This window comes from Grampus griseus (assembly GCF_964374135.1).
Source record: "Grampus griseus genome assembly, chromosome: 10".
In the NCBI taxonomy this organism is placed as follows: Eukaryota; Metazoa; Chordata; class Mammalia; order Artiodactyla; family Delphinidae; genus Grampus; species Grampus griseus.
Window position 1 is genome coordinate 23,136,432 of NC_139004.1, and position 14,022 is coordinate 23,150,453.

Consider the following 14,022-nt stretch of genomic DNA (forward strand, 5'->3'; position numbering starts at 1 on the left):
AACCGTCTCATTCAGCGCACCCCCACCCTCCCAAAAGACTTTTAATACTTTAACGCTAATATGCTAGGTTTGTTGCACAGCATTTGGAGATGATTGTAACTAGAGATAAAGCCAATCCTACTCATTCTGGGGGTGGAAGAGGCCCTGATGGTATAGGGCTCAGGGTCAGGGTTGCTCCCTGGATCTAGATTTGGCTGCCTCGCCCCCCAACACACCGGCCCCCCGCCCAAGCTTCCCAGGTTGTCTTTTGTACAAAGTGTGTTCCCTCCACCCCACCCTGCTTCCAGCCCCCTCTGCTCTGCCCCATGAAAGACGTTTTCTCCCTCCACTCTCACCTTTGTACCCCTGGACTCACCCGCACAGCGGCATCTTTCTCTCTGCAGACCTCTGGCGCCACTGCTGGGTCCGGAAAAGGAACCTAAACCACCCAGCGCGGATGCTCGCAGAACCCAAGGCGGGGCTCGCAGGAGGGCCCTAAAGTTTTCTCTGCTGGGCCAGAGTTTACAGTGAGGACTGGAAATCACCTGTCCCCCAAACCCTGGGCTGAAGGAAATAAAAGTCGTCCACGGATTTAAAAGCAGAATAAAGGAACTTATGTGCAGGCTGGGAGGGGAGCGAGCTGCATTTAGGTTTCTGGTTCTCAAACTGCCGCTTGAGAAAATGAAGACCTATGTGGTCCTCGGAAATTCCGAGTTGGTAGATCCGGAGGGGGATCTGGAATCCGACTTATTTTAAACAAGGTCTTGGTTGATTCTGAGGCGTGTGAATAGGGAAATGCTTCTTCCAGCCCCGCCCCGCCCCGCCCCGGGCCCCCCGCTGTTAGATTCTAAGAACCAAAAACCAGGAAGCAGACGGCCCGCTAAGGATCTAGGAAATACCCACCGAGAATGTTCCTTCTTCTGTGGGGAACATAATTTAGAGCCGGTGTGACTTCCTTCAAAGACTGGAGTGACTTCACTAAAGGACACAGTAACAGCGGGTCCAGGCACAGCTTACAAACTGCTCAGGCGAGCACCCACTCCCCTGTCCGCCCGCATCTGGCCTGAGGTGGACAGAGTCACCTGTGTTCACCGTGGGGCTCGAATGTGCAGGGGACAAGATGCAAAGAAGAGACCGGGAAAAGGAGGGCAGGAAGGGAGAAAGGGTTGAAGAAAGGAAGAGAGAAGATGAAAAAGGGTGGGAAAATCTACAGGGGAAATAAATTTTAAAATATATTTTTATTATTTCTAACTTATATTTAGTTCTGTCATTTATTAAAATTTTACCATAACTGTTTGATCTCCCTCTGAATACATAAAAGATGGCTATCATCGTTATTGCTGCACTACCTGAGAGCAAGTTGCAAACCTTAGGACTCCTCACCTCCAGATGTGCAGCGTGTAGCTCTTAGCAACAAGAACAAGGTGTTTTGTTTGTTTTGTTTACCTAACCAAAGTGCAGGTTCCAAAGAGGATAATAGTTTTAAAACCAACTTGGTTGGGGCATACTTTACATACAACCTATATTTCTTTTTCCTCTTGAATATTTTATATAGATCATTAGGTTTCCTTGAAGGTTTGGTAGGACTTAATCTCTAAAACATTCTGGATAAGGTTGAAGGGAAACAATTTTTATAACTGCTTTAACTTATTGACTTGTACTAAGTCTTTTCCATTGACATAAATTTCTTCAGTTTTAAGATTGTTTAAATCTCTCCTTTGTCTGCAGTGACATATCTCAGACAACTATGTTTTGTTCTTAATTTTGCCTATTTTCTCTTTTTAAAATAACTATTTCAATTCAGTATTTTACTTGGTTTTCTTCTTATAAATCCTCAACTGATACTATTTATTTATTTACTTATTTTTGGCTGCGTTGGGTCTTTGTTGCTGCACGCGAGCTTTCTCTAGTTGCTGAGAGCGGGGGCTACTCTTCCTTGAGGTGCGCGGGCTTCTCGTGGTGGCTTCTCTTGTTGTGGAGCATGGGCTCTAGGGGCGCGGGCTCAGTAGTTGTGGCGCACGGGTTTAGTTGCTCCACGGCATGTGGGATCCCCCCAGACCGGGACACGAACCCGTGTCCGCCGCATCGGCAGGTGGACTCCCAACCACTGCGCCACCAGGGAAGCCCCAAAGTGATGCTTTTAAAGGTGAAGTCCAATGGAATATACTCAGCCATAAAAAAGAGTAAAGTAATGTCATTTTCAGCAGCATGGATGGCCCTAGAGATTATCATACTAAGTGAAGTAAGTGAGACAGAGAAAGACAAATATCATATGATATCACTAATATGTGGAATCTAATTTTAAAAAAAGATACAAATGAACTTATTTACAAAAGAGAAACAGACTTACAGATATCAAAACAAACTTACAGGGCTTCCCTGGTGGTGCAGTGGTTGAGAATCTGCCTGCTAACGCAGGGGACACAGGTTTGAGCCCTGATCTGGGAGGATCCCACATGCTGCGGAGCAACTAGGCCCGTGAGCCACAACTACTAAGCCTGCATGTGTAGAGCCTGTGCTCCGCAACAAGAGAGGCTGCGATAGTGATAGGCCCGCGCACCGCGATGAAGAGTGGCCCCCACTTGCCACAACTAGAGAAAGCCCTCGCACAGAAACGAAGACCCAACACAGCAAAAATTAATTAATTAATTAATAAACTCCTACCCCCAACATCTTCTTTAAAAAAAAAAACAAAAAACAAACTTACAGTTACCAAAAGGGAAACATGGGGGAGAGGGATAAATCAGGAGCTTGGGATGAACACACACACACTACTATGTATGAGATAGATAACCAACAAGGACCTACTGTATAGCACAGGGAACTCTGTTCAATATTCTGTGATAACCTATAAGAGAAAAGAATCTAAAAAAGAAAGAATATATGTATATGTATAACTGAATCACTTTGCTGTACACTTGAAACTAACACAATACTGTAAATCAACTATACTCCAATAAAATAAAAATATTAAAAAAAAAATCAAGAAGTCATACCATCTCCCTCTTCTGCTCAAAACTATCTTCTAACTCCCATCTCCCTCAGAGCAAACGTCAAAACCCTTCCAGCATCCTCCAGGCCTTACATGGTCTGGCTGTACCTCTGATCTCATCTCAATTAATCTCTGCTCCTGCCATACTGGCCTCCTCACTTTAACTGGGACACACAGACATGCTCCTGCCCTGGTGCATTTGCCTGGAGGTTCCCTCTGCCTGGAAAGAACCTCCTCCAGACATCCTCAGGGATAATTCCTCATGTCCTTCAAATCTTTCCTCAAAGGTCACCTTCCCAGTGAGGACCTCCCTGACCACCCTAGTAAAACACCCATTTTCCCTGTCCCCGTACTCACACTCTGGATCACCTTCTCCACTGCATCTTTTCCTCTGTACGTATCCCCTTGTAACAGAACACTTTCCTTATTTACTATGCTGATGGCACATAGTCTGTCTCTTCCCACTAGAATACATGCTCCACAAGGCCAGCAATTTTTCTGTTTTTACTTCAATGTTTCCCAGATGCAAAATACTATGTCATATATCTGGCACACAACTGTATCAGTTGAGTGAATGTTCAATGTAAAACACCTCCCTATTCTAGAGAGAGTATCTTTATTAATGTGACCTCAGGCCAAATGCTGTTTTGTGGCAGCTACAGAACAACATCTACTCACATTGACATCAGTGCTGCCGGTGTTTGTCTCACAAGTGCTGTTCTCCCCTTCCCACCAACCAACCCTCCTCCGCACTGCCTTACACAAGTATATTTTTCTTTTCAGAAAACAATGACCCTTGACTTATGGGTCCTATTTTCCAACCAAATATAAACCTAAATTAGACTCTGCTTTACTTTTTTTTTTTTTCTTCTTTTTTTTGGCCACACAGGGTGTGGAACTTCCCTGACCAGGGATCAAACCCAAGCCCCCTGCAGTGGAAGAGCAGCATCTTAACTAACGGACCACCAGGGAAGTCCTAGACTCTGCTTTATAAATCCATGAGTTTGTACTGGAGCCAGCACTGGGATTACTAGAGCTAAGGGCAGGGAGAGTGGGTAGGCGAGCAGAGCAGAATTCCGACAGGAACTTACCTAAGACGAGACATTATGGTTTCCCGCCTTTCTGCTAATTCCAGAATCTGGATCCTTTGAGAAGGTTGGGGGAAATATGGAAAGAACAATCAAACCCTAGACAAAGGGCAAGAGCTGGATGAATCTGAAAATCCACCTCTGGACACCACAGACTCTCCTGTGTGCAGGGGCAGCCTTGGGCCTTGTGGGGACCACGACAGGCCAAACGACTCCTCCAGCTGTCAGAGGTGGGGGACACCCAGAGGAGAATAAAACACAAACTCAGGCAAGAACCTCTAAAGAAACAAAGAAACAACAAATAACACCCAAAAGATAGGGGCTGAGGACTGGACACAGGCCTGAGCCGAGGCTGACCTGGTGACTTCTTCTGAGATCACAGCTGCTGGTGGGACAAAGTTCTGAAGAGACAAGGACAAAGGAGCAGAGAAGATGTGACCAGGAGTGACCACCTCAAAGCCCAAGATGCAGTGAGCACGGAATGGGCACAAGCCGCGTCCACGCTCAGCTCCTCACAGCCTCCCCCTGTCCCACCTGCAGCAGACAGAGCACAGCAAGCACACGGATTCTGGAAGGGTCTCAGTGCTTCCATTTATTTCCTCTCTCAAACTTCAGGAATCCTCTCCTTATTATCCCATCAACCCCTCATGGCAGGAATTAGAAAAAACAAAATTCATATACAGATTTTATTCCCAACAGGCAAGTTAAGACATTGTTATTCATTGCACCACGAAGTTAAGACAGGGATGGAGGTGGCCCAGCCCTGCCTCTGCTGGAACAGGCAAGTGGATCAGGGAAGAGAACACAGGTCAGGGTGGGGAGGGGTCGTGGTGGGCAGGGGTGGGCCAGTCTCCCCACTTCCTCACATTATGCTACAAGGAACACAGACACATTCAGATGCAGCTGCAGAAAGAGGAGTCACAGGATCTGAAGCCACATAGTGGGACCGTGCATCACTCAGTCCCCACGAGGCTGCTGCCTCACACTGTGAAAGAAAATAATCATGAACAAATTCAGGTCAGTCATGTAAGTGCTGACCTTCCCAACAGCCCCTCACATGCTCAAATGTCCCATTCAAAGCTCCCCACCACCCGGGGCATTTCCTCCGCCCCAACACCTCTCCCAGTCAGGCCCTCCAGGGTCTCACCTTTAGGATCCGTGAGAGACACATCAGAGCCCTGGGCACTGTCGCTGCCTGGGGGAGAACAAAACCAGGACGTGGTCAGAACCCACAGGAGAGAAACTAGAGAAGGAACTTTAGGAGGGTGAGCCCCCCACCATGGCCTCTTGTCTGCACCCTCACAAGGGTCTCAGGAATCACAGCCCCTCCACACTTACTTGCAGCCTGAGCGTAGCTCCCTCCTTTTTCACCTGTAAGAAGAAAACCTCACGTGAGAGGCCAGGGAGAAGACTGAGCTGAGATCCTAGAGGAACCCCTTTGTCCTGGACTGCAGAGAATTTTCCGGAACTGTAACCAAAAATCCAGGACAGGATCAGGAACATGAAGAAAGGAGATATGGGGGGAGTGGACCAGCTGCCCTCCTGGGAGTCTGCCCTTAGCGGGACCTTCCCCCTCTGACCTTCAAGTGCTGAGAAACAGGCCCTCAACTGGAATTATGAAGGTGAAAAATCTGTCTTTAATTTTCATATGTACTTTACGAAAGGGTAAGTGTTAGCACTCAGCTCCATATTCCACATGTGTGTGTAGGGTACTTTCCAGTAATGAGGCAGGCAAACATCTACCTGGGCTTGAACCCCCCAGTGAGACAAGAAACCTCAGATCCCTCCCTCCCTTCCCTACCTGAGTGCTTCTTCCTCCAGATCACAGCTCCAGCCACCACGGCTCCAGTGACCACCAAGAGAACCAGGCCAACAATGAGGGCCATGATGGGGACGGTGGACTGAGGAGGTTCTGTGGAGGAAAGGGAAGGGGCCCTGACCTCAGGCCTGAATCCCGACCTTGCTGAACGTGTCCAGAAAGGCTCCTGCTTTATCTGAGAGGAAGCTCCACCCCACGTGTCCCTCCTTACCCCATCTCAGGGTGAGGGGCTCCTGGAGCCCCTTGTGCTGCACATGGCACGTGTATCTCTGCTCCTCTCCAGAAGGCACCACCAGGGCCACCCACTTCTGGAAGGTTCCATCCCCTGAAGGCCTGGTCTCCACAAGCTCCATGTCCTGGGTCTGATCCTCCCCATCACGCTGCCAGGTCAGTGAGATCTCCTTAGGGTAGAAGCCCAGGGCCCAGCACCTCAGGGTGACCTCACGGTCAGAGATGGGGTGGTGGGTCACGTGTGTCTTTGGAGGGTCTGAGGAGGAAGAATCAGAAAATTCACACTTAGTGTTACCTTCATGGGCCACTGAAGCAGCATCATGTGACCATCCTGAGAACGAACAGCACAACAGGTTTGAAAAGAAGCAGCAAAAACACCAGACACCAGCCTGGACTCCGGGGTCTGGGAAGATCTCCCAGTCCTTGTCAAGTTCTATGATAAGGATGAAAGCCAAGGTAGGAGGCTCCATGTAAAGGGGAGAATACAGGGCAATGGTCCTGACTTTGGTGGAGGCTGAATGACTCAGAAAAGCTGGAGTCAGGCCTCCTAAGATGTTTTCAGGCTGAGAACAGGCTTGAGAGAGAAAGTCATGGTTACAAGATGGGGGTCAGGGTCAAAGGGCGCCGCTGGTCAGTTATTTCAGGGCTGGTTTCCTGCTTCTTCCCCAAAGAGACTGGATTCCTTCACTGTCTTTCAGAGAAGTGAGGCCACCGGCGAGTCACTGTCTTGTACAGAATACGAAAACCTGGGCGGATTCCTCCCTCTCCCGACAAGAAGTTGGGGCAGTGTTCCCACAGGGACCCCATTTCCTCCCCTTGTGGGAAGCCAGCTCCAGCCCGAGGGGAGACCAGGGAGGCTCCGTGGCCCCTCGTACCTGCGCGCTGCAGCGTGTCCTTCCCGGTCTCCAGGTATCTGAGGAGCGCCTCTACGCATGCCCCATCCAGGTAGGCTCTGTGGCGCTCCGCAGCACCGGCTTTCTCAAACTTGCGCTTGGAGATCTGAGCCGCCGCGTCCGCCGCGGTCCAGGAGCGCAAGTCCTCGTTCAGGGCGATGTAATCGGCGCCGTCGTAGGCTAACTGTCTGTACCCGCGGAGGAGGCGACCGTCCGGCCCCACGTCGCAGCCGTACACCTCCTGGAGGGTGTGAGACCCTGACCCCGCCCCGACCAGCCGCAGCGATTAAACCCAAACTGAAAATGAAACCGGGTAAAGTCCCGCCGTTTCCTCCCGAGTCGCGGGGCCGGGCGGGTCCCGCAATGTTGGGGTGACCCTCGGACCCGGAGACTCGGGGCGACGCCGGCCCGTCCCTGGGGATGAGGGTCGTGACCTGGACCCGGGCCCGCGTCGCTCACCGGCCTCGCTCTGGTTGTAGTAGCGGCGCAAGTTGTTCAGGTTCACTCGGTAAATCTGTGCGGCGTCCTTGGAGATCTGCGTCTCCTCTTCCCAGTACTCCGGCCCCTCCTGCTCCATCCACGGCGCCCGCGGCTCCTTCCTCGGATTCGGGGCGTCGCTGTCGAACCACACGAACTGCGTGTCGTCCACGTAGCCGACGGCGATGAAGCGGGGCTCCCCGCGGCCGGGCCGGGACACCCCGGTGTGGAAATACCTCAGGGAGTGGGAGCCTGGGGGCGGGGAGGGGCGAGATCCTGTCCGACCCTCCTCCCGGTGCGGGTCCCTGAGTCCGGGAGGCGGGAGGCGGAGAGGGGCTCGTGAAACGGAAAAGGTGTGGAGGTCGGAGAAGGGCCGGCACCGGGGGTGGGGGTGGGGAGAGAAAAGGGGGCGGGAAGCAAGGGAGGGACAGGCGGGGACCGGGGTGAGGGGGCGGGTCTGGACCGGGGGTGGGGGGGCGGAGGCGTAGCTCCTTCCCTGGGAGTCCTGACCCCCGACCCCCGGGGTCTCCTCGCTCCTCCCCGCAGAGGCCGTTCCCTCCCGACCCCGCACTCACCCGCCCAGGTCTCGGTCAGGGCCAGGGCCCCGGAGAGGAGCAGGAGGAGGGTTCGCGCTGCCATGACCCACCACCTCGGCGTCTGGGGAGAAACTGCGTGCGGCGGGTCGGTGGAGACTTCATAACCGGGAACCGCGGGGACGCTGATTGGGTTCTAGAAACCGGACACGCAATGGGAGTGAGGACTGGGGCGTCGTCATGAGTATCCAGGCAGGAGGGCCCGACACAGGTTGTGAGAGAGAAAGTGAAACTCAGGGGAGTTGAAGAATCCCCAACACTGAGCGTCCCCGCCCCAGACACCGCCCTGAGAGAGACCCAGTGAGCCACACTCGAGTTCTGGCCCTGAGTTCTTGCCCTGATCCCGCTCCTCCTGCAGCGAATGCTCTTCGTCACATTGTCTCTCTGAGTCCTGGCCCAGGGGCTGTCTGAGGAAACCAAGAACCCATGCCCAGATTGGGCTCAGCCAGTTTTTCCTCCAGTGTTCTTTCGAAACCATCGTGGCTGAACAGGACCATCTGCCTCTCACCCCTTATCTCTCACCCCTTGGACTCTTCTAGAAGAAAACTCACCCGCCAGGGACCTTGATGCCAGAGAGTGAGGTCTCTCTGGGAATGGAGGTGGAGGAACAGGGGTTTTGTGCTTTAAACCTGGAGAAGTTGTGCCTGAAAACACCAGATAGAGATTCCCATATGGATCGGATAGTTTTCTTTGTGTTTGTTAACTATAGCGGGGAGCACAATCTTTATGATCCGCAAACATCAGGAATCTAATCTGTAAAACTGATTTTGGCCCTTACCAATACAGAAATGTGCCTAAATAGCACTGCCAATCATACTCACAAAGCTCCTAAATTTTACTTTCCCAAACCATGTGTCAGTGTCTCCTGTGTTGCTGTGTTTTAAAATTGTCTTCATTCCATATCCCTGAGTTTGTGTGAGTTGAAGAGGAGCAGAAAAATACCACCCCAAAATATACCATTCTGGCATACTGATTATTTTGAACTAAAGTTATGATGAAATAAAATTTATATTTTGGGGGCTTCCCTGGTGGCACAGTGGTTGAGAGTCCTCCTGCTGATGCCGGGGACATGGGTTCGTGCCCCGGTCCGGGAAGATCTCACATGCTGCGGAGCGGCTGTGCCCGTGAGCCATGGCCGCTGAGCCTGCGCGTCCGGAGCCTGTGCTCCGCGATGGGAGGGGCCACAGCAGTGAGAGGCCCGTGTACCGCAAAAAAAAAAAAAAATTAAATATTCTTTCAGGATTTTAAAAATCAAATACTGGAGTATGGTATATACACTTTAACCATACTAGATAATGCTATTTTGAGTTCCAAAGTGCTAGTACCCAACAAAACATTGTAAATCAACTATACTTCAGTAAAAACATAAATTTTTAAAAAAGTGCTAGTACCAACTTAAGCTTTTACCAGAAATGTGTAAGAGTTCATGGAGCTGATCTGTTTACTCTGAAAATGAAACTCAGCTTGGGACTTCCCTGGTGGTCCAGTGGTTAAGCATCCACCTTCCAATGCAGGGGACGCCCGTTCAATCCCTGGCTGAGAACTAGGATCCCACGTGCCACAGGGCAACTGAGCGTGCTACAACTACTGAGCCTGCGCCACAACTAGAGAGCCCACACACTGCAACTACTGAGCCCTCACGCTCTGGAGCCCACGTGCCACAACTAGTGAGAAGGTTGCGTGCCACAACAAAGAGCCCGCATGCCACAACTAAGACACGATGCAGCCAGATAAATAAATAAATATTTTTTTAAAAGAAACAAACAAACTCAGCTTAAGGAAAGGAAATAGCAGTTGAAAGTCACTTACTTGTTTGCAGAATCACCCAGGCATTTTCTTTTCTTCCTTTATTTTACTTTTATTCCATATACCTTGGCATTATAATTTTAGCATATACAGATAATGCTTCCTTTCAGTTTTCAGTATAACCACATAGTATTATTTTATATGTTTGAAACATTCGATAATAAGAATAAAGGAAGGAGAGGAGAGAAGGAAGAAAGCAAGGGGGAAGGAGAAAAGACAAAAGAAAACAAAAGTAAAGGAATGAAGAGGGGAAAAAAAAGAGGAAGAGAGGAATTGGAAGTGAGGATAAATAACATTTTCAAGGTGAAAGGAGATAAAACAGATTTAGGCAATAACTATAGAGTAATAGAGACTTAAGAGAGCTTTGTTAGTTATCTACTGTTGTGTATCAAACTACTTCTAAACCTTAGCAGCTTAAAACAACAAACATCTATAGTTAGTCAGACAGAGAAAGACAAATATCATATGATATCACTTATATGTGGAACCTTAAGAAAATGATACAAATGAGCTTATTTACAAAACAGAAATAGACTCATGACATAGAAAACAAACTTCCGGTTATCAAAGGCAAAAGTGGGTGGGGGGAGATATAAATTAGGAGTTTGGGATTAACATATACACACTACTATATATAAAATAGGTAAACAATGATCTAATAGCACAAGGAATTATATTCAATATCTTGTAATAACCTGTAATAGAAAAGAATCTGAAAATATATATCAATATATATGTATTTACTGAATCACTTTGCTGTACACTTGAAACTAACACAGCATTATAACTTAACTACACTTCAATTTTTAGAAAACCAAACATCGATCACCTCAAAGAGATAATACGAAACAAGCGAAATGGAACAGATGCTGGTAGAAGTTGGATAAAGAGAAGGATTTTACAAGATGGAATAAGTAAATAGGTTGTTGGTATACAGATGGAAATTATTTTGTTAGTCCCAGTCCTCCAAGAAACAAATGCCAAAATAGGATTAAACTCAGCAGAATTTTATTAAACATCTGTCAGAGAATATGGAGAGGGAACCAGAAAAGATGAGAGAGCCAGCAGACCGAGATGCAACTCTGATCGCAAGTGATGAACAGAAGGAGAGCTTTCCTGGACTCTCCAAGACCATCAAAAACAATCTAAGCGAAGTTAAGCAAGGCCAGAGGGAGTCCTCAAGTCACAGTTGGTCATCAGAGGAGTCCCACGTCTCCCAGGAATGAGCCTCCCATAGTGTCCCTGCTGTGACCAGTTACTGTCTGGGAACAGCCCACAGGAAGCAGGGCCTCTGCACAAACGCTGTCATAGATTTCAGAGCACAGGAGCGTGGGTCCTGTGCCTTACCTGGGAGTGTGACCCAAACCTTCACACCTGATGGGTCTGGGCCTCTGGAAATCAAACACTTCTGTTATTGGACTTAATTACATCCCTCCCAACCAAATTCTTATGTTGAAGACCTAAAGACCAATGAGACTCTATTTGAAGATAGAGCCTTTAAGGAGGTAATTAAGACTAAACAAGATCATAAGGATGGAGCCCTAATATGATAGAACTGGTGTCTTTATAAGAAGAGCAAGAGGGCTTCCCTGGTGGCGCGATGGTTGAGAATCCGCCTGCCAGTGCAGGGCACATGGGTTCGAGCCCTGGTCCGGGAGGATCCCACGTGCCGCGGAGCAGCTGGGCCCATGAGCCACAACTGCTGAGCCTGCGCTCTGGAGCCCATGAGCCGCAACTACCGAGCCCACACGCTACAATTACTGAGGCCCACTTGCCTAGAGCCCGTGCTCTGCAGCAAGAGAGGCCACTGCGATGAGAAGCCCGCACACTGCAATGAGGAGTAGCCCCCGCATGCTGCAACTAGAGAAAGCCCACGTGCAGCAACAAAGACCCAACGCAGCCAAAAATAAATAAATTAATTTAAAGAAAAAAAAGAAGAGCAAGAGACACCAGAGATAGCCTTTTTGTTTTTTCTTTTCTTCTTTTTTTTTTTTGGTGGGGGTGGTGGTTTGGCCATGCCGAGTGGCTTGTGGGATCTTAGTTCCCCGACCAGGGATCAAACCCGGGCCCTCGGCAGTGAAAGTATGGAGTCCTAATCACTGGACCACCAGGGAATTCCGTCTCTCCCTTTTTCAATTCCCCTGTGCTCACAGAGGAATGGCTGTGAGGTCACTGTCTGCAAGCCAGGAAGAAAGGCCCCACCAGACACTAACCCTGCTGGCATCTTGATCTTGGACTTCCAGCCTCCAGAACTGTGAGCAAATTAATTTCTGTTTTTAAGTATCCCAGCCGATGGTATTCTGTCATGGCAGCTTGAGCAGCCTTTCTCAGGCTGGGTTGCTGCATTTGTCTGTTCAAATTACAGGGAACGTGAGAGAACCAGGAAGCGCCCAGTCTACCACCACTTCTGAATGGATTCCTCCTGCCCTCATTGTGTGGTAGTAGCTCCACCCCTTTCTGCAGATTAGGGTAAATTACTCCTTCCTCGAGAAGAGGGAACTCCTCTTCTTACCTGTTGGTCTCTGGGCACACGGAGTCCAAACTTCTCTGGAGGCAACAGTAATGTGTAGAGGTATAGTTCCATGGTATCCTTGTGGTACACCTTATAAAAGTGCCCCTTTTGAGAACCAGGACCCCCAACCCTGTGGAGATGTGAAGGCAGGAAGTGTAAAATCCCCCCCGTGGGTGATTGAAAGTAATGGTAAATGGGGTGACACCTGTTTCCAAACCTTGGTCCTGGACCCACCTTATTTTCCTATTGAGAACATGGCACTATATAAAAGTCTCTGATTTAATAATACACTGCATCCAGAAAGATGTATCCCCATCCCTTCAAGATGTTTCCTCAAAGATGGAGCTTTAGTTGCATCTTCAGAAGGCCTGTCCAGCATTCTGTGTGGCTGGCAGCCCCTGGGTGGTGCAAACTGTGATATGACCAGTGGATCTCATGGTCATGGCCCAGCCTGCACCTCCTTCACTGTGAAGTTGGCCCCTGGTCAGATACTCTGCTAAGAGCAATTCCAAGTCTGTGCATCAGGAATTTCAATGGCCACCACGTAGCGGTGCTGGCTAAAGTTCTGAGGACTGGAAAAGAAGATCCGTACACGGAATAGGTGTCTGTCCCAGTGAAGATGAACCTCTGGCCCTCCAAGGATGGAGGGGACAGAAAGCAAGTCAATTTGTCAATTAGCAGCTAGTTGGTCACTCAAGAGACAGTGCTATATCAGGGCCCGGTATTGGTCTCTAATGCTGACAAGTTGAACATTCAGGGGCAGGTGTCTGAATTCTAAAGTCAATGTTCACCCGCTCGATGTCCATGCCTCGGCCACAAGAATTCACTGTTGAAAATCTTTAAACTGTTGATACTAAGAAAGCCTTTGTGAGAAAGGAAAGCAGAAAAATGTTGAAAGTCCCTTCTTTTAATGGCCTCTTTTCCTCGCAAGGACACAAAACATCTTCCTCATCTCTGACTCACCTCTCCTCCTGGGGCATCCCACAGAGGACGGCAATGGCTGGGAAGTTTTGCTCCACTAGGAGGCGGGCCAGGGCAATGCAACGCTGCACAGACCTCAAAAGGATCATTACGTGTTGGGGGAGGGGTGTGGCGGTGAGAATGAGGGGATGTGGGCTCCCAGGCAGGCTGCCTTAAACTCCTTGAGCTCAAAGCCACCCTCAGACATGGCCCTGTCCACCAAAAGGCCCAGGAGCCAGCCCCACACACAAGTGCACAGGCACTAGACTTAAGATTCCCAGGGCCCTGGACCCAGCTTCCCGAAACCCCTGGACCCAGCTCCACCCATCACTGGGCAGGCATCAGCCCCAGGACACTCTGGGCCCCAGCACTATCCACCAGCAAGTCGATACCAGCCTCAGAACCAGCCTCACATACCAATCAGCAGGCTCCAACACCAGAACCCACTAAACCTCAACTCCCCCCACCAGTGAACGGATACCACCCCCAGGACCACCACAGCCCCGAGGCTGACAGGGCAGGACCCAGCCCACCTACCAGCAGGGCGATGCCAGCCCCAGGTCCTGCTGGGCCTCAGTGTCATCCACCAGCAATACAACACCAGTTCTGGGATACCTGGGCCCAGCAGCCAGAGAACCCAGGTCCTGGCTCTGCCTGCCAGTGGGCCAGCAC

At 49.7% G+C, this 14,022-nt stretch overlaps 1 protein-coding gene across 2 annotated transcripts; it reads right to left on the reverse strand.

The window, feature by feature from the left end:
* Positions 1–4,731: 4,731 nt before the first annotated feature.
* On the reverse strand, positions 4,732–8,194 carry LOC309828404 (BOLA class I histocompatibility antigen, alpha chain BL3-7-like). Of its 2 annotated transcripts, XM_082663693.1 has the most exons (8): positions 8,055–8,194; positions 7,462–7,731; positions 6,985–7,260; positions 6,090–6,365; positions 5,861–5,971; positions 5,398–5,430; positions 5,207–5,254; positions 4,732–5,044 (listed from the first exon to the last, which is right to left on the reverse strand). In XM_082663693.1, exons 1-8 carry the CDS (start codon positions 8,116–8,118, stop codon positions 5,040–5,042), a joined length of 1,083 nt encoding a protein of 360 aa, XP_082519819.1. In that variant the 5' UTR covers positions 8,119–8,194; the 3' UTR covers positions 4,732–5,039. The 2 variants fall into 2 exon arrangements, with proteins under 2 accessions (XP_082519819.1, XP_082519820.1); XM_082663694.1 differs by lacking the exons at positions 4,732–5,044; positions 5,207–5,254 and having other exon boundaries at positions 5,397–5,527.
* Positions 8,195–14,022: the final 5,828 nt, after the last annotated feature.